At 58.9% G+C, this 19,558-nt stretch overlaps 1 protein-coding gene across 1 annotated transcript; it reads left to right on the plus strand.

Annotated features, from left to right (window-relative positions):
* Positions 1-332: 332 nt before the first annotated feature.
* Positions 333-17,511, plus strand: LOC127465433 (MHC class II regulatory factor RFX1-like; the record flags this gene model as incomplete). Its single annotated transcript, XM_051775899.1, is given in 13 exon segments — positions 333-356; positions 1,142-1,238; positions 3,390-3,793; positions 5,413-5,594; positions 8,913-9,032; positions 10,812-10,876; positions 10,879-10,929; positions 11,638-11,678; positions 12,022-12,093; positions 12,208-12,296; positions 14,044-14,195; positions 15,980-16,077; positions 17,362-17,511. Coding segments are annotated over 13 exon segments (1,545 nt in total), but the record flags the coding sequence as incomplete, so codon positions are not given.
* Between the last annotated feature and the right edge of the window lie 2,047 nt (positions 17,512-19,558).

Below are 19,558 nucleotides of genomic sequence, written 5' to 3' on the forward strand. Positions count from 1 at the left end.
CCGCCGCAGGCCCCGCCCACCGCCGGCCCCGCCTCTTTCGGGGCGGAGCTCCCCGGAGGCCCCGCCCCCGCCGGGGCCCCCTCAGGCCGCCCCAGCGCCCCCCCCGCGGCCCCCCAGCCCCCCCCCCAGCAGTTCATCGTAGTGACGGTGGCGGGTGAGACCCCCCAAAAAACAACCCCCCCTGACCCCCCCCGTGACCCCCCAAAAATTTGGGGGAGGGGGCGCGGGGGGGCCTGACCCGAATCTGCTGCTTTTGTCCCCAAAGCAGAGGGGCTGCGACCCCCCCCCGAGGGCACCGAGGGCAGCCCCGCCCCCCCCGCGCCCCCCCAGCCCGGGCCCAGCCGGGGGGGCCCCAGGTGGGAGAAAATGGGGGGAAACGGGGGGAAATCGGGTCAAAAAGGGGGGGGGAATGGGGGAAAAATGGGCAAAAAAGTGGGGTGAAATTGGGTGGGGGAGGGGGCTAAAAATGGGTAAAAAATGGGTAAAAAACGAGCAAAAAATGGGGAAAAAAGTGGGGTAAAATGGGGTGGGGAGGGGGGCTAAAAATGGGTAAAAAATGGGCAAAAATTGGGCAAGAAATGGGCAAAATATTAGCAAAAAATGGGCAAAATATTAGCAAAAAATGGGCAAAAAAGTGGGGGAAAATTGGGTGGGGAGGGGGGTAAAATGGGCAAAAAATGGGTAAAAAATGGGCAAAAAATGGGGAAAGAAGTGGGGGAAAATTGGGTGGGGAGGGGTCTAAAATGGGAAAAAAATGGGGGGAAAATGGGGAAAAATTGGGCAAAAAATGAGCAAAAAATGGGGGAAAAACTGGGGGAAAATTGGATGGGGAGGGGGGTAAGATGGGAAAAAATGGGGAAAAAATGGGCAAAAAAGTGGAGGAAAATTGGGTGGGGAGGGGCTAAAATGGGCAAAAAATGGGTAAAAATTGGGCAAAAAATGGGGAAAAAACTGGGGGAAAATTGGATGGGGAGGGGGGTAAAATGAGCAAAAAATGGGCAAAAAAAAGGGGGGAAATTCGGTGGGGAGGGGGCTAAAATGGGGAAAAAAATGGGTAAAAAATGGGCAAAAAATGAGAAAAAAAGTGGGTTAAAATTGGGTGGGGAGGGGGCTAAAATGCCCCCGTTTTTGCCCCCCCCAGGTGCAGCAGCTGCCCCCTGTGACCCACGTGTTCCCCCCCCCCGCCCCCCGTGCCCTACGTGGAGGGGGGGGACGGTTCCTACCCCCCCCACGGCCATGTGAGTGACCCCCCCCAAAAAGGGGGAACCCCCCCCCTTTACCCTCTTTCTGCACCCCCTTCCCCCTCCCATATAACCCAAAATCACCTCAAAATTACCCCAAAATCACCCCAAAATCGCCCCAAAATTGCCTCAAAACCAACCCCAAAATTGCCTTAAAATCAACCCCAAAATTGCCTCAAAATCACCCCAAAATCACCTCAAAATCACCCCAAAATCACCTCAAAAACAACCCCAAAATCACCTCAAAAACAACCCCAAAATCACCCCAAAATCGCCCCAAAATCGTCTCAAAACCAACCCTAAAAGTGCCTCAAAATCACCTTAAAATTGCCCCAAAATCGCCCCAAAATCGCCCCAAAATCACCCCAAAATTGCCTCAAAACCCACCCCAAAATCGCCCCAAAATAACCCCCAAAATTGCCACAAAATAAACCCCAAAATCACCCCAAAACAACCCCAAAATCACCCCAAAATCGCCCCCAAATCACCCCAAAATCGCCCCAAAATCACCCTAAAATTGCCCCAAAACCAACCCCAAAATTACCCCAAAATCGCTCCAAAATCACCCCCAAACCAACCCCAAAGTCACCCCAAAATTGCCCCAAAATCACCCCCAAAATCACCCCCAAACCAACCCTAAAATTGCCCTAAAATCACCCCAAAATTGCCCCAAAACCAACCTCAAAATCGCCCCAAAACCCACACCAAAATCACCCCAAAATCGCCCCAAAAAACCCCAAAATCATCTCAAAACCTACCCCAAAATTGCCCCCAAATCAACCCTAAAATCACCTCAAAACCAACCCCAAAATCACCTCGAAACCAACCCCAAAATTGCCTCAAAATCACCTTAAAATTGCCTCAAAACCAACCCCAAAGTCGCCCCCAAACCAACCCCAAAATCGCCTCAAACAAACCCTAAAAGTGCCTCAAAATCACCTTAAAATTGCCTCAAAATCACCCCAAAATCGCCTCAAGACCAACCCTAAATTGCCTCAAAATCACCCCAAAGTTTCCCCAAACTCACCCCAAAATCGCCCCAAAACCCACCTCAAAATCACCCCAAAATCGCCCTAAACTCACCCCAAAACCAACCCCAAAATCACCCCAAAATCGCCTCAAAATCACCCCAAAATCACCCCAAAATTGCCCCAAAATCACCCCATTATCCCCCCCCCCGTGTTTTTGGGGTCCCTGTGCTTATGGGGTGTCCCCCCCCATATTTATAGAGTGTCCCCCCATATTTTTGGGGTCTGACCCCTCTATTTTAGTCTCTGACCCCCCTCTTTTATCTCTCTCCCCCCCCGTGTTTTTGGGGTGTCCCCCCATATTTCTGGGATCCCCCCCCCCCCATTTTTGGGGTCCGACCCCCCCAATTTGGGGTCTGACCCCCCCTCTTTTCTCTCTCCCCCCCCCCCATATTTCTGGGGTGTCCCCCCCGTGTTTTTGGGGTCCCTGTATTTATGGGGTGTCCCCCCCCTATTTATGGCATCCCCCCCCATATTTTTGGGGTCCGACCCCTCAATTTCGGGCTCTGACCCCCCCTCTTTTCTCTCTCCCCCCCCGTGTTTTTGGGGTCCCCCCCTTTTCCCTCCCTATTTATGGGGTCCCTGTGCTTGTGGGGTGTCCTCCCCCCTATTTTTGGGGTCTGACCCCTCAATTTGGGGCTCTGACCCCCCCTCTTTTCTCTCTCCCCCCCCCGTGTTTCTGGGGTCCCCCCCTTCCCCCCCTCCGTGTTTTTGGGGTCCCTGTATTTATGGGGTGTCCCCCCCCCTATTTCTGGGATCCCCCCCCCCATATTTTTGGGGTCTGACCCCCCCAATTTGGGGTCTGACCCCCCCTCTTTTCTCTCTCCCCCCCCCATATTTCTGGGGTGTCTCCCCCCATATTTTTGGGGTCGGACCCCCCAATTTGGGCTCTGACCCCCCCTCTTTTCTCTCTCCCCCCCCCATATTTCTGCAGTGTCCCCCCCGTGTTTTTGGGGTCCCTGTGCTTATGGGATCCCCCCCCCCATATTTTTGGGGTCCGACCCCCAATTTGGGGTCTGACCCCCCCTCTTTTCTCTCTCCCCCCCCCCTATTTATGGGGTGTCCCCCCCCATATTTTTGGGCTCTGACCCCCCCTCTTTTCTCTCTCCCCCCCCCGCAGCCGCTCGGGCTCGTTCCCGTTCCGGAGCCGCCGCTTTTTCGCCCCAACCTCGGGGGGTTTTTACGACCCCCCCCCCAGCGCCGGAGGGGGCGGGGCCCGCCGGGGGAGGGGGCGGGGCCTCCGGGGGTGGGGGAGGGGCTGTGCAGCCCAGCCCTCCCCCCCCTCCCCCCCCTCCCAGCTCTCAACCCCCCCCCGTGTTCGCGGCGGGGGGGGCGGGGCAGATTTTGGGCTCCGCCCCCTCCGCCGCTGCCCCGCCCACCGCGCAAGGAGGAGGAGGAGGAGGAGGAGGGGGCGGGGCCTCCGGGGGCCCCGCCCCCGCCGGCGCTTACGTCATCCAGGGGGGCTACATGGGGGCGGGGGGAGGGGCGGCCTTCGCCCACACCACCCGCGCCTCCCCCGCCACGGTGAGACCCCCCCCCGGAAATGGGGGGGGTGGGGGGGGACCCCAAAAAATATGGGGAGGGGGGGGGGCAAAAAATGGGGGGAGGTGGGGGCAAAAAATGGGGGGAGGGGGGACCCCAAAAATGGGGGGAGGGGGGGGGGCAAAAAATGGGGAGGGGGGAACCCAAAAATGGGGGGAGGTGGGGGCAAAAAATGGGGAGGGGGGAACCCAAAAATGGGGGGAGGGGGGGGCAAAAAATGGGGGAATGGGGGACCCCAAAAATGGGGAGGGGGGGGCAAAAAATGGGGGAGGGGGGGGCCCCAAAAAATGGGGCTGGGGAACCTAAAAATGGGGAGAAGGACCCCAAAAATGGGGGGAGGAGGGGGCAAAAAATGGGGGGGAGGGGGGACCCCAAAAAATGGGGGGGGGGGGAACCTAAAAATGGGGAGAAGGACCCAAAAATGGGGAGAGGGGGGGCAAAAAATGGGGGAGGGGGGGTACCTCAAAATGGGGGGAGGGGGGACCCCAAAAAATGGGGGGTGGGAGGGGCCTGGTGGGGGGAAAATTGGGGAACTGGGGGTTGGGGGGATGGGAGGGGGCTTTGAGGGGGCGTTTGAGGGGGTTTGGGGGTGGAGGGAGGTTTGGGGGGGGGAGTGAGGGGGTTTTGGGGTTGTATAAAACCGTTTTATGGGGCCTTAGGATATTTTGGGGGGCAGGTTGGAGGTTTTGGGGTGGTGTGAGGATGTTTTGAGATGGTGTGAGGTGGTTTTGGGGTACAAGTGAGAGATTTTGGGGTGGTATAAGTGCATTTTATGGAGTATTAGCATATTTTAGGGTGCAGATGGGAGATTTTGGGGCGGTGTGAGGAGGTTTTGGGGTGGTATAAGGGTGTTTTGGGGGGATGTGAGGTGGTTTTGGGGGGATGTGAGGTGGTTTTGGGGTACAAGTGAGAGATTTTGGGGTGGTATAAGAGCGTTTTACGGAGCATTAGGATATTTTAGGGTGCAGATGGGAGATTTTGGGGCGGTGTGAGGAGGATTTGGGGTGGTATAAGGATGTTTTGGGGGGGTGTGAGGTGGTTTTGGGGTGGTGTGAGGAGATTTTAGGGTGGTATAAGGATGTTTTGGGGAGGTGTGAGGTGGTTTTGGGGTACAAGTGAGAGATTTTGGGGTGGTATAAGAATATTTTATGGAATATTAGGATATTTTGGGGGGCAGATGGGAGATTTTGGAGTGGTGTGAGGAGGTTTTGGGGTGGTATAAGGGTGTTTTGGGGGGGGTGTGAGGTGGTTTGAGGGGGATGTGAGGAGATTTTAGGGTGGTATAAGGATGTTTTGAGATGGTGTGAGGTGGTTTTGGGGTGGTATGAGGAGATTTTAGGGTGGTATAAGGATGTTTTGGGGGGGTGTGAGACGGTTTTGGGGTACAAGTGAGAGATTTTGGGGTGGTATAAGAGTGTTTTATGGAGCATTAGGATATTTTAGGGTGCAGATGGGAGATTTTGGGGTGGTGTAAGAAGAGTTTAGGATGGTACAAATATCTTTTGGGGGTACGAGCACATTTTGAGGTGCAAAGAGGAGATTTTGGGGCACAACCCGAAGCTTTTGGTGCTCAGCTGACCCCTCTTTTTGCCCCCCAAAAGGTGCAGTGGCTGCTGGACAATTATGAGACTGCAGAGGGGGTGAGTCTGCCCCGGAGTGCCCTGTACTGCCACTACCTGCTGCACTGCCAGGGCCACAAACTGGAGCCCGTCAACGCCGCCTCCTTCGGCAAACTCATCCGATCCGTCTTCATGGGGCTGCGCACGCGGCGCCTCGGCACCAGGTGGGACCAAAAACCCCCAAAATTGCCTTAAAATTGCCCCAAAATTGTCCCAAAATCGCCCCAAACTCGCCCCAAAACCGGCCACAAAATCGCCCACAAAATCACCCCCAAAATTGTCTCAAAATCGCCCCAAAATCGACTCAAAACCAGCCCAAAATCACCCCAAATTCACTCTTTAAACCACCCCAAAATCACCCCAAAACCCACCTCAAAATCACCTCAAAACCCACCCCAAAATCACCCCAAAATCGTCTCAAAAATGACCCCAAACTCACCCCAAAATCACCCCAAAATCACCTCAAAACCGACCCCAAAATCGCCTCAAAATCACCCCAAAATTACTCCAAAATTGCCTCAAAATCACCACAAAATCGCCCCAAAATCACTTCAAAACTGACCCCCAAAATCACCTCAGAATTGCCCCAAAATCACCTCAAAATCATCCCAAAATCACCCCAAAAACAACCCCAAAATCACCCCAAAATTGCCCCAAACTCACCCCAAACTCATCCGATCCGTCTTCATGGGGCTGCGCACGCGGCGCCTCGGCACCAGGTGGGACCAAAAACCCCCCAAAATTGCCTTAAAATTGCCCCAAAATTGTCCCAAAATCGCCCCAAACTCGCCCCAAAACCGGCCACAAAATCGCCACAAAATCACCCCCAAAATTGTCTCAAAATCGCCCCAAAATCGCCTCAAAACCAGCCCAAAATCACCCCAAATTCACTCTTTAAACCACCCCAAAATCACCCCAAAACCCACCTCAAAATCACCTCAAAACCCACCCCAAAATCACCCTAAACCCCACCCCAAAATCACCCCAAAATCGTCTCAAAAATGACCCCAAACTCACCCCAAAATCACCCCAAAATCACCTCAAAACCGACCCCAAAATCGCCTCAAAATCACCCCAAAATTACTCCAAAATTACCTCAAAATCACCACAAAATCGCCCCAAAATCACTTCAAAACTGACCCCAAAATCACCTCAGAATTGCCCCAAAATCACCTCAAAATCATCCCAAAATCACCCCAAAAACAACCCCAAAATCATCCCAAAATTGCCCCAAACCCACCCCAAACTCATCCGATCCATCTTCATGGGGCTGCGCACGCGGCGCCTCGGCACCAGGTGGGACCAAAAACCCCCAAAATTGCCTTAAAATTGCCCCAAAATTGTCCCAAAATCGCCCCAAACTCGCCCCAAAACCGGCCACAAAATCGCCACAAAATCACCCCCAAAATTGTCTCAAAATCGCCCCAAAATCGACTCAAAACCAGCCCAAAATCACCCCAAATTCACTCTTTAAACCACCCCAAAATCACCCCAAAACCCACCTCAAAATCACCTCAAAACCCACCCCAAAATCACCCCAAAACCCACCCCAAAATCACCCCAAAATCATCTCAAAAATGACCCCAAACTCACCCCAAAATCACCCCAAAATCACCTCAAAACCGACCCCAAAATCGCCTCAAAATCACCCCAAAATTACTCCAAAATTACCTCAAAATCACCACAAAATCGCCCCAAAATCACTTCAAAACTGACCCCAAAATCACCTCAGAATTGCCCCAAAATCACCTCAAAATCATCCCAAAATCACCCCAAAAACAACCCCAAAATCACCCCAAAATTGCCCCAAACCCACCCCAAACTCATCCGATCCGTCTTCATGGGGCTGCGCACGCGGCGCCTCGGCACCAGGTGGGACCAAAAACCCCCAAAATTGCCTTAAAATTGTCCCAAAATCGCCCTAAAGTTAGCCCAAAATCACCTCAAAATCGACCCCCAAATCGGCTCAAAATCGCCCCAAAATCACCTTAAAAACCAACTCAAAATCACCCCAAAACCCAGCACAAAATCATCCCAAAATTGCCCCAAGACCAATTCCAAACTCACCCCAAACTTACCCCAAAATCATCCCAAAATCACCCTAAAATTGCCTCAAAACCAACCCCAAATTAACCCTAAAATCACCCCAAAATTGCCCTGAAACCCACCCCAAAATCACCACAAAATTGCCCCAAACTCACCACAAAATCACCTCGAAACTGACCCCAAAATCACACAAAACTCACCCCAAAATCTCCTCAAAACCGACCCAAAATCACCCCAAAATCATCACAAAACCGACCCCAAAATCACCCCAAACTCACCCCAAACTTGCCCCAAAACACAGCAAAAAGTCATCCCAAAATCACCCCAAAAGTCATCCCAAAATAACCCCAAAATTGCCCCAAAACCGACCCCAAAATCACCCCAAAATCACCCCAAAATTACCCCAAAGTCCACCCCAAACTCACCTGCTTGTCTTGGCACCAAGTGGGACCAAAACCCCCAAAATCACCCCAAAAACCCCCCAAAATAATCCTTAAAAATCCCTAAAAATCACCCGCTTAGACCCAACCCCTCCAAAACACCCAAAATCACCCCAAAACTCATCTCAAACTCATCCCAAAATCACCCTAAAACCCACCCCAAAATTACCCCAAAACCCACCCCAAACTCACCCCAAACTCATCTGAAAACTCACCCCAAAATCACCCCAAAATCACTCCAAAATCTCCCCAAAATCGCCCCAAAATCACCCCAAAACTCACCCCAAAATCAAACCAAAGCTCACCCCAAAATTCACCTCCAAATTACCCCAAAATCGCCTCAAAACTGACCCTAAAATCAACCCAAACTCACCCTAAAATCGCCTCAAAACTGACCCGAAATTCACCCCAAACTCAGCCAAAAATCATCCTTAAAACCAGCCCAAAATCATCCTTAAAATCACCCCAAAATTGCCCCAAAACCCACCCCAAAATCACCCCAAACCCCACCCCAAAATCACCCCAAAACCCACCCCAAAATCTCCCCAAAATTGCCTCAAAACTGACCCCAAACTCACCCCAAAATCATCCTTAAAACCACCCCAAAATCATCCTTAAAATCACCCCAAAATCATCCTTAAAATCCCCCCAAAACCCAGCCCAAAATCACCTCAAAATCACCCCAAAATGACTTCAAAAGTGACCCCAAAATCACGCCAAACTCACCCTAAAATCGCCTCAAAACCCATCCCAAAATTGCCCCAAAATCACCCCAAAATCGCCTCAAAACTGACCCTAAAATCACCCCAAAATTCACCCCAAACTCACCCCAAACTCACCCCAAAATCACCCCAAAATCCCCCCGAAAACCCCCCAAAATGCCCCAAAACCCCCCCAAAATCATCCCTAAAAATCTCTTGCTCGGCCCCAACCCCCCCAAACCCCCCGAAACGCCCCAAAACCCCCCAAAATGCCCCAAAACCCCCTATTTTTTAGGGGGAACTCCAAGTACCACTATTATGGGCTGCGCATCAAGGCGGGGTCGCCGCTCCTGCGGCTCGTCGAGGACCAGCAGCACCTGGCCATGCGCCAGCAGCCCTTCGCCCAGAAACAGCGGTGAGGGACCCCCAAAAACCCCCAAAATCACCCCAAAAACCCCCCTGGGACACCCCAAAAACCCCCTGGGACCCCCGAAAATCACCCTGAGACCCCCAGACCCTTCCTGAACCCCCTAAACCTTCCTCGAGCCTCCGACCACCTCCTGCAGCCCTTCGCCCAGAAACAGCGGTGAGGGGCCCCCAAAAACCCCCAAAATCACCCCAAAAAACCCCCTGGGACCCCCAGACCCTCCCTGAGCCCCCAAAAACCCCCTGAGACCCCCGAAATCCCTGGAAACCCCAAAATCTCTCCTGAGCCCCCCAAAATCCTCCTGAGCCCCCTAAACCTTCCCTGAGCCTCCAACCACCTCCTGCAGCCCTTCGCCCAGAAACAGCGGTGAGGGACCCCCAAAAACCCCCAAAATCACCCCAAAAAACCCCCCTGGGACACCCCAAAAACCCCCTGGGACACCCCAAAAACCCCCTGGGACCCCGAAATCCCCCTGAGCCCCCTAAACCCTCCCAAATCCTTTATCATCTCCTGCAGCCTTTCGTTTAGAAACAGTGGTGAGGGACCCCCAAAAACCCCCAAAATCACCCCAAAAACCCCCCTGGGAAACCCCAAAAACCCCCTGAGACCCCCGAAATCCCTGGGAAACCCCAAAATCTCTCCTGAGCCCCCCAAAATCCTCCTGAGCCCCCTAAACCTTCCCTGAGCCTCCAACCACCTCCTGCAGCCCTTCGCCCAGAAACAGCGGTGAGGGACCCCCAAAAACCCCAAAATCACCCCAAAAACCCCCCTGGGACACCCCAAAAACCCCCTGGGACCCCCAAAATCCCCTGAGCCCCCCAGACCCTCCCTGAGCCCCCAAAATCCCCCCGAGCCCCCTAAACCTTCCCCGAATCCTCTACCATCTCCTGCAGCCCTTCGCCAGAAACAGCGGTGAGGGACCCCCAAAAAACCCCCAAAATCACCCCAAAACCCCCAAAATCACCCCAAAAACCCCCCTGGGACACCCCAAAAACCTCCCTGGGACCGCCGAAATCCCTGGGAAACCCCAAAATCTCTCCTGAGCCCCCTAAACCCTCCTTGAACCCCACAAAACCATTCTGACCCTCCGACCATCTCCAGCAGCCCTTCGCCCAGAAACAGCGGTGAGGGACCCCCAAAAACCCCCAAATTACCCCAAAACCCCCTGGGACAACCCCCAAAAATCCCCTAGGACCCCCAAAAATCACCCCGAGCCCCCCGACCCTCTCTGAGCCCCCCAAACTCTTCCTGAGCCCCCCTGTGTCCCCCATCACCTCCTGCAGCCCTTCGCCCAGAAACAGCGGTGAGGGACCCCAAAAACCCCCAAAATCACCCCCAAAACCCCCCTGGGACACCCCAAAAATCCCCCTGAGCCCCCCAAAAACCCTCCTGACCCCCCCTGACCCCCCCTGACCCCCCCCGTGCCCCCCCCAGGCTGAAGCCGGTGCAGAAGGTGGAAGGAGGGGGGGTCACCAACGGGGTGTGGGCGGGTCCAGGCCCCCCAAAACCCCCCCAAAACCCCCCAAAAACCCCAAAACCCCCCCTGACCCCCCCCCCAAAATCCCCCCTGACCCCCCCGACCCCCCCCGTGCCCCCCCCAGGCTGAAGCCGGTGCAGAAGGTGAAGGAGGGGGGGTCACCAACGGGGTGTGGGCGGGTCCAGGCCCCCCAAAACCCCCCCAAAACCCCCCAAAAACCCCCAAAACCCCCCTGACCCCCCCCCCAAAATCCCCCCTGACCCCCCCGTGCCCCCCCCGTGCCCCCCCAGGCTGAAGCCGGTGCAGAAGGTGGAAGGAGGGGGGGTCACCAACGGGGTGTCGGCGGGTCCGGCCCCCCCGGCGTCCCCGACATCAGCGCCCAAGTGCAGCAGTACCAGCAGTTCCTGGGTGAGCAAAAACCCCCAAAACCCCCCAAAAACATCTCCATGGGGTCTGGTGACCCCCCCCGACCACCCCTGACCCCCCAAAACCTTCTGACCCCCCAAAAAACCCTCCTGACCCCCCCTTTGCCCCCCCCAGACACTTCCCGGACGCTGCCGGAGTTCCCCGAGCTGGACAAGGGGGGGGTCCCCAAAACCCCCCAAACCCCCCCCTGAACCCCCCCAAAAACCCCCCTGACCCCCCCAAAACCTTCTGATCCCCCCAAAACCTCCTGACCCCCCCAAATTTCTGACCCCCCCCAAAAACCCCCCTGACCCCCCCTTTGCCCCCCCCAGACGCCTCCGGACGCTTCCAGAGTTCCCCGAGCTGGACAAGGGGGGGGTCCCCAAAACCCCCCAAGCCCCCCCTGACCCCCCCCAAAAACCCCCCTGACCCCCCCAAAAACCTCCTGACCCCCCCAAAACCTTCTGACCCCCCCAAAAAACCCTCCTGACCCCCCCTTTGCCCCCCCCAGACACCTCCCGGACGCTTCCAGAGTTCCCCGAGCTGGACAAGGGGGGGGTCCCCAAAAACCCCCCTGGCCCCCCCTGACCCCCCAAAACTCCCCCCCTAAAGCCCCCTGACGTCCCCAAAACCCCCCTGACCCCCCCTGACCCCCCCAAAACCTTCTGACCCCCCCAAAAACCCCCCTGATTCCCCCTTTGCCCCCCCCAGACGCCTCCCGGACGCTTCCAGAGTTCCCCGAGCTGGACAAGGGGGGGGGTCCCCAAAACCCCCCAAACCCCCCCCGACCCCCCCAAAACCTCCTGACCCCCCCAAAACCTTCTGACCCCCCTTGACCCCCCCTGACCCCCCCAAAACCTTCTGACCCCCCCCAAAAACCCCCCTGACCCCCCCTTTGCCCCCCCCCAGACGCCTCCCGGACGCTTCCTGAGTTCCCCGAGCTGGACAAGGGGGGGGTCCCCAAAACCCCCCCCTACCCTCCTGACCCCCCCTGGCCCCCCCCAAATTTTCTGACCCCCCCAAAAACCCCCCTGACCCCCCCTTTGCCCCCCCAGACGCCTCCCGGACGCTGCCGGAGTTCCCCGAGCTGGACAAGGGGGGGTCCCGGACGGCGCCGGCCCCGACGACCTGCGGGTCTTCCAGCAGCTCTACCGGGAGCACTGCGAGGTGGGGAACCCCCCCCTGCACCCCAAAAATGACCCCCGGGGGTTTGGGGAACCCCCCCGGGGTTTGGGGAACCCCCCCTGACCCCCCTGACCCCCCCCCCCTCCCCAAAAAAAGGCCATCGTGGACGTGATGATCAACCTGCAGTTCTCGCTGGTGGAGACCCTCTGGAAGAGCTTCTGGCGCTGCAGTGGGGAGACAGAGGCGTGAGTTGGGGGGGGGGTGGGATGTCTTGGGGGGCTCCCTGAGGGTTGAGGGGGGTCCTGGGGGGGTCCTGGGTGGGCACAGGGGGCATGGAGGGGGCACAGGGGGGTCTCGGCTTTTGGCGCTGCAGTGGGGAGATGGAGGCGTGAGTTGGGGGGGGGTGGAATTTGGGGGTTGGGGGGGAGTTTGGGGGGTCTTGGGGGGCACCCCGAGGGTTGGGAGGGGTCCTGGGGGGGTCCTGGGTGGGCACAGGGGGCACGGAGGGGGCACAGAGGGCACAGGCGACACATGGGACACAGGGGGGTCTCAACTTCTGGCGCTGCAGTGGGGAGATGGAGGCGTGAGTTGGGGGGGGGGTGGGATTTGGGGGGGCCTGGGGGGCACCCCGGGGGCTGGGGGGGGTCCTGGGTGGGCACAGGGGGCATGGAGGGGGCACAGGGGGGTCTCAGCTTCTGGCGCTGCAGTGGGGAGATGGAGGCATGAGTTGGGGGGGGGGTGGAATTTGGGGGGTTGGGGGGGAGTTTGGGGGGTCTTGGGGGGCACCCCGAGGGTTGGGGGGGGTCCTGGGGGGGTCCTGGGTTGGCACAGGGGGCACGGAGGGGGCACAGGGGGGTCTCAGCTTTTGGCGCTGCAGTGGGGAGATGGAGGCGTGAGTTGGGGGGGGGTGGAATTTGGGGGGGCCTGGGGGGGCTGTGGGGGGTTTTGAGGGGTCTGGGGGGGCACCCAGGGACTGGGGGGGGTTCTGGGGGGCACCCCGGGGGCTGGGGGGGGTCCTGGGTGGGCACAGGGGGCACAGAGGGGGCACAGAGGGCACAGGGGGGTCTCAACTTCTGGCACTGCAGTGGGGAGACGGAGGCGTGAGTTGGGGGGGGGGTGGGATTTGGGAGGTCTTGGGGGTCTCCCCGAGGGTTGGGAGGGGTCCTGGGGGGTCCTGGGTGGGCACAGGGGGCATAGGGGGGGCACAGAGGGCACAGGCGACACATGGGACACAGGGGGGTCTCGGCTTTTGGCGCTGCAGTGGGGAGATGGAGGCGTGAGTTGGGGGGGGGTGGAATTTGGGGGGTTCTGGGGGGGCCTGGGGGGCACCCCGGGGGCTGGTGGGGGTCCTGGGTGGGCACAGGGGGGTTGGGAGGGTTCTTGGGGGGGTCCTGGCATGGGCACAGGGGGCCCGGGGGGGAAGGAGGGGGTTTCAGCCTCATGTTTTGGGGTGACCCTGTGGGTGTCAGGGATGGGATGGGGGTCTCAGGGACGGGATGGGGGTCTCAGGGGTGGGCTGAGGGTCCCCCCCCTCTTTTGGGGTGACCCCGTGGGTGTCAGGGATGGGGTGAGGGTCCCCCCCCATATTTTGGGGTGACCCTGTGGGTGTCAGGGGTGGGATTGGGGGGTCCCTGGGGGTGTCAGGAATGGGGTTGGGGTGACCCCGTGGCTGTCAGGGATGGGATGGGGGTCTCAGGGACGGGATGGGGGTCTCAGGGACGAGGTGAGTGCCCCCCCCCCACATTTTGGGGTGACCCCATGGGTGTCAGGGATGGGATGGGGGTCTCAGGGATGGGATGGGGGTCTCAGGGGTGGGCTGAGGGTCCCCCCCCCTCTTTTGGGGTGACCCCGTGGGTGTCAGGGATGGGATCGGGGTGTCCCTGTGGGTGTCAGGAATGGGATGGGGGTCTCAGGGACGGGCTGGGGGTCTCAGGGATGGGCTGAGTGCCCCCCCCCCCATATTTTGGGGTGACCCCGTGCCCCCCTCCCCAGGCAGGAGGAGGCCGAGCGGCGCCTGCCCCGCCGGCGGCTCCTGGTGCTGGCCCGGCACGAGCCCGTCCTGCGCTGGGTGCGCGACTGCGACCACTGCCTGTACCAGGGGCTGGTGGAGATCCTGGTGCCCGACGTCCTGCGCCCCATCCCCAGTGAGAGACCACCCCCCAGAACCCACAGGGACCCCCCAGAACCCACAGGGACACCCCAAAACCCACAGGGACCCCCCAAAACTCAGAGGGACCCACAGGGATATCCACAGCCCCCACCCACTGCCTGTACCAGGGGCTGGTGGAGATCCTGGTGCCCGACGTCCTGCGCCCCATCCCCAGTGAGAGACCACCCCCCAGAACCCACAGGGACCCCCCAAAACCTGCAGGGACCCCCCAAAACCCACAGAGACACCCAGAGCCCCCCAGAGTCCCCTTAGAGCCACCCAGAGACATCCTCACCCTGTACCAGGGGCTGGTGGAGATCCTGGTGCCCGACGTCCTGCGCCCCATCCCCAGTGAGAGACCACCCCCCAGAACCCACAGGGACCCCCCAGAACCCACAGGGACCCCCCAAAATCCACAGGGACCCCCCAGAACACACAGGGACACCCCAAAACCCACAGGGACCCTCAGAGACATCCACAGACACCCACAGCCCACCCACTGCCTGTGCCAGGGGCTGGTGGAGATCCTGGTGCCCGACGTCCTGCGCCCCATCCCCAGTGAGAGACCACCCCCCAGAACCCACAGGGACACCCCAAAACCTCCCTGAACCCCACAAACCTCCCCTGGACCCCCAGAGACACCCACAGCCCCCACCCACTGCCTGTGCCAGGGGCTGGTGGAGATCCTGGTGCCCGACGTCCTGCGCCCCATCCCCAGTGAGAGACCACCCCCCAGAACCCACAGGGAACCCCCAGAACCCACAGGGACCCCCCAAAACCCACAGGGACCCCCCAAAACTCAGAGGGACCCAGAGCCATCCACAGCCCCCCCAAAACCAGGCCCAACCTCCCTCCCTCCCTCCAAACTCCCCCGAACCTTTCCAGGGTGAACCCACAACCCCCCAGACCCTCCAAACCTCGTGCCCCCCTGACAGCCCCCAAAGACCCCCCCCAGAACCTGCAGGGACCCCCCAAAACCCACAAGGACTCCCCAAAACCCCTTAGCCCTCCCACACCAGGCCCAACCTCCCTCCCTCCCTCCAAACTCCCCCAAACCTTTCCAGGATGAACCCACAACCCCCCAGACCCTCCAAACCTCCTCATACCCCCCAAGATCTCCCCCAAAGACCCCCCAAAACCTACAGGGACATCCCAAAATATGCAGGGACCCCCAGAGCCCCCCCAAAACCCCCCAGCCCCCCCAAACCAGGCCCAACCTCCCTCCCTCCTTCTCTCCCTCCAAACTCCCCCAAACCTTTCCAGGACAAACCTGCACCTCCCCCAGACCCTCCAAACCTCCTCGTGCCCCCCTGTGACCCCCCAAAACCCTTCTGTGACCCCCCAAAACCCCTCTGTGACCCCCCAAAACCCCCCTGGACCCCCAGAGCCACCCCCAGCCCCCCCAAACCAGGCCCAACCTCCCTCTCTCCCTCCAAACTCCCCCAAACCTTTCCAGGACAAACCTGCACCCCCCAGACCCTCCAAACCTTCTTGTGCCCCCCAAAACCCCTCTGTGACCCCCCAAAACCCCTCTGTGACCCCCCAAAGTCCCCCTGGACCCCCAGAGCCACCCCCAGCCCCCCCAAAACCAGGCCCAACCTCCCTCCAAACTCCCCCAAACCTTTCCAGGATGAACCCACAACCCCCCAGACCCTCCAAACCTTCTCATGCCCCCCAAAGACCCCCCAAAACCCCTCTGTGATCCCCCAAAACCCCTCTGTGACCCCCCAAAACCCCTCTGTGACCCCCAAACCCCCCCCTTTTCCCCCCAAAAAAAAGGTGCCTTGACCCAGGCCATCCGGAACTTCGCCAAGAGCCTGGAGAGCTGGTTGGGCAACGCCATGGTCAGCGTGCCCGAGGAGATGGTCCGGGTCAAGGTGGGCTTGGGGGGGCTTTTTGGGGGGGCTTTGGGGGTTTCGGGGGGCTTTGGGGGGGTCTGGGGGGTTTGGGAGGGTCTGGGGGGTTTGGGGGAGATGTGGGGTTTGGGGGGGATGTGGGGTTTGGGGGAGATGTGGGGTTTGGGGGAGATGTGCCTGAGGAGATGGTCGGGGTCAAGGTGGGCTTGGGGGGGTCTAGGGGGGCTTTTTGGGGGGGCTTTGGGGGTCTCTGGGGTCTGGGGGGGCTGTGCCTGGTTTGGGGGGGCCGTACCTGCTCTGGGGTGTCCGTGGGGTGCCAGGGGGGGCCACGAGGCATCCTGAGCCCCCCCTTTCCCCCCCCCCAGGCAGCAGCAGCCGGGTCTGTGGGGTTTGGGGGGCTGTGCCTGCTTTGGGGGGTCCATGGGAGGGTCTGTGGGGCCATGGGGGGCTGTGCCTGGTTTGGGGGGGCTGTGCTTGGTTTGGGGGGGCCATGGGGGGTCTGTGAGGTTTGAGGGGGCCCCGGGGGGGCTGTGCCTGGTTTTGGGGAGCTGGAAGGGGTCTGTGAGGATCGGGAGGGCTGTGCCTGGTTTGGGGGGTGTCCCTGGGGTTTGGGGGGCTGTACCTGCTCTGGGGTGTCCCTGGCATCCCAGGGGGGGCCACGAGGCATCCTCAGCCCCCCCTTTCCCCCCCCCAGGCAGCAGCAGCTGGGTCTGTGGGGTTTGGGGGGTGGTTCTGGGGGTCTGTGGGGTTTGGGGGGCTGTGCCTGGTTTGAGGGGGCCGTGAGGGGTCTGTGGGGTTTGGGGGGGCTGTGCCTGGTTTGGGGGGGCTGTGCTTGGTTTGGGGGGGTCACGGGGGGTCTGTGGGGTTTGAGGGGGCCCTGGGGGGGCTGTGCCTGGTTTGGGGGGCTGTGCCTGGTTTGGGGGAGCCAGAGGAGATCTCTGAGGATCGGGAGGGTTGTGCCTGGTTTGGGGGGGGCCGTGAGGGGTCCCTGGGGTTTGGGGGGGCCGTACCTGCTTTGGGGGGCCATGAGGTCACCACGAGGCATCCTGAGCCCCCCCTTTCCCCCCCCCAGGCAGCAGCAGCTGGGTCTGTGGGGTTTGGGGGGTGGTTCTGGGGGTCTGTGGGGTTTGGGGGGCTGTGCCTGGTTTGGGGGGGTCTGTGGGGTTTGGGGGGTGGTTCTGGGGGTCTGTGGGGTTTGGGAGGGCTGTACCTGCTCTGGGGGGGCCATACCTGCTCTGGGGTGTCCGTGGGGTGCCAGGGGGGGCCACGAGGCATCCTGAGCCCCCCCTTTCCCCCCCCCCCCAGGCAGCAGCAGCCGGGGCCTTCGCGCAGACCCTGCGCAGGTACACGTCCCTCAACCACCTGGCGCAGGCGGCGCGGGCGGTGCTGCAGAACACGGCCCAGATCAGCCAGATGCTCAGCGACCTCAACAGGGTGGACTTCGCCAACGTGCAGGTGAGGGGCACCCCCAAAAACGGGGCTGAGATAGCCCAAAAAATAGGCTGAGATAGCCCAAAAAACGGGGCTGAGATACGTCAAAAAATGGGGCTGGGATAGCTCAAAAAATGGGCTGAGATAGCTCAAAAATGGGGCTGAGATACCTCAAAAAATGGGGTTGGGGAACCCCAAAAAGGGGGCTGAGATACCTCAAAAAATGGGGCTGAGATAACTCAAAAAACGGGGCTGAGATACCCCCAAAAATAGGTTGAGATAACCCAAAAAACGGGGCTGAGATAGCTCAAAAACGGGGTTGAGATAGCTCAAAAAATGGGGCTGAGATAGCTCAAAAAATGGGGCTGAGATAGCCCAAAAATGGGGCTGAGATATCCCAAAAAATGGGGCTGAGATACCTCAAAAAATGAGGATGAGATAGCTCAAAAAACAGGGCTGAGATAACTCAAAAAATGGGGCTGAGATACGTCAAAAATGGGGCTGAGATACCTCAAAAAATGGGGCTGAGATAGCCCAAAAATGGGGCAGAAATACCTCAAAAAATGGGGCTGAGATAGCCCAAAAAATGGGGCTGAGATACCTCAAAAAATGGGACTGGGGGACCACAAAAAACGGGGCTGGGGGAGCCCAAAAAATAAGGTTGGGGGACCCCAAAAAACAGGATTGGGGAACCCCAAAAAATGGGACTGGGGGACCCTAAAAAATGGGACTGGGGGACCCTAAAAAATGGGACTGGGGGACCACAAAAAACAAGGTTGGGGGAGCCCAAAAACAGGGTTGGGGGACCCCAAAAAATGGCACTGGGGCACCCCAAAAAACAGGATTGGGGCACCCCAAAAATGGGACTGGGGGACCACAAAAAACAGGATTGGGGATCCATCCCGATCCCGAATCCCTGTTTTCCAGGAGCAGGGGCTGTCAGGGGGATCCATCCCGATCCTATATCCATATTTTCCAGGAGCAGGGGCTGTTGGGAGGGTCCATCCCGATCCTATATCCATATTTTCCAGGAGCAGGGGCAGCCTGGGTGGTTCCAGGGGCTGTCAGGAGGATCCATCCCGATCCCGAATCCATATTTTCCAGGAGCAGGGGCAGCCTGGGTGGTGCAGGGTGTTGTCCAGTGGTTCAGAGGGTTGTCAGGAGAATCCATCCATCCCGATCCCATATCCATATTTTCCAGGAGCAGGGGCTGTCAGGGGGATCCATCCCGATCCTATATCCATATTTTCCAGGAGCAGGGGCAGCCTGGGTGGTACAGGAGGTTGTCAGGAGGATCCATCCCGATCCCTGTTATCCCTGCATCCCTGTTTTCCAGGAGCAGGGGCTGTCAGGAGGATCCATCCCGATCCCAAATCCATATTTTCCAGGAGCAGGGGCAGCCTGGGTGTTCCAGGGGCTGTCAGGGTGATCCATCCCGATCCCATATCCATATTTTCCAGGAGCAGGGGCTGTCAGGGGGATCCATCCCGATCCCTATATCCATATTTTCCAGGAGCAGGGGCTGTCAGGGGGATCCATCCCGATCCCTATATCCATATTTTCCAGGAGCAGGGGCAGCCTGGGTGGTGCAGGAGGTTGTCAGGGGGATCCATCCCGATCCCAGATCCCAAATCCACATTTTCCGGGAGCAGGGGCAGCCTGGGTGGTTCCAGGGGCTGTCAGGGGGATCCATCCCGATCCCATATCCATATTTTCCAGGAGCAGGGGCTGTCAGGGGGATCCATCCCGATCCCATATCCATATTTTCCAGGAGCAGGGGCAGCCTGGGCGGTACAGGGGGCTGCTGGGTGTATCCATCCCGATCCCATATCCATATTTTCCAGGAGCAGGGGCAGCCTGGGTGGTGCAGGAGGTTGTCAGGGTGATCCATCCTGATCCCATATCCCGGTTTTCCAGGAGCAGGGGCAGCCTGGGCGGTACAGGAGGTTGTCGGGGAGGATCCATCCCAATCCCATATCCCTGTTTTCCAGGAGCAGGGGCAGTCTGGGTGGTTCCAGGGGCTCTCAGGGGGATCCATCCCGATCCCGTATCCCTGTTTTCCAGGAGCAGG

This window comes from Manacus candei, unplaced genomic scaffold, assembly GCF_025592945.1.
Source record: "Manacus candei isolate 608988 ecotype Guabito, Panama unplaced genomic scaffold, ASM2559294v1 h1tg000390l, whole genome shotgun sequence".
In the NCBI taxonomy this organism is placed as follows: domain Eukaryota; kingdom Metazoa; phylum Chordata; class Aves; order Passeriformes; family Pipridae; genus Manacus; species Manacus candei.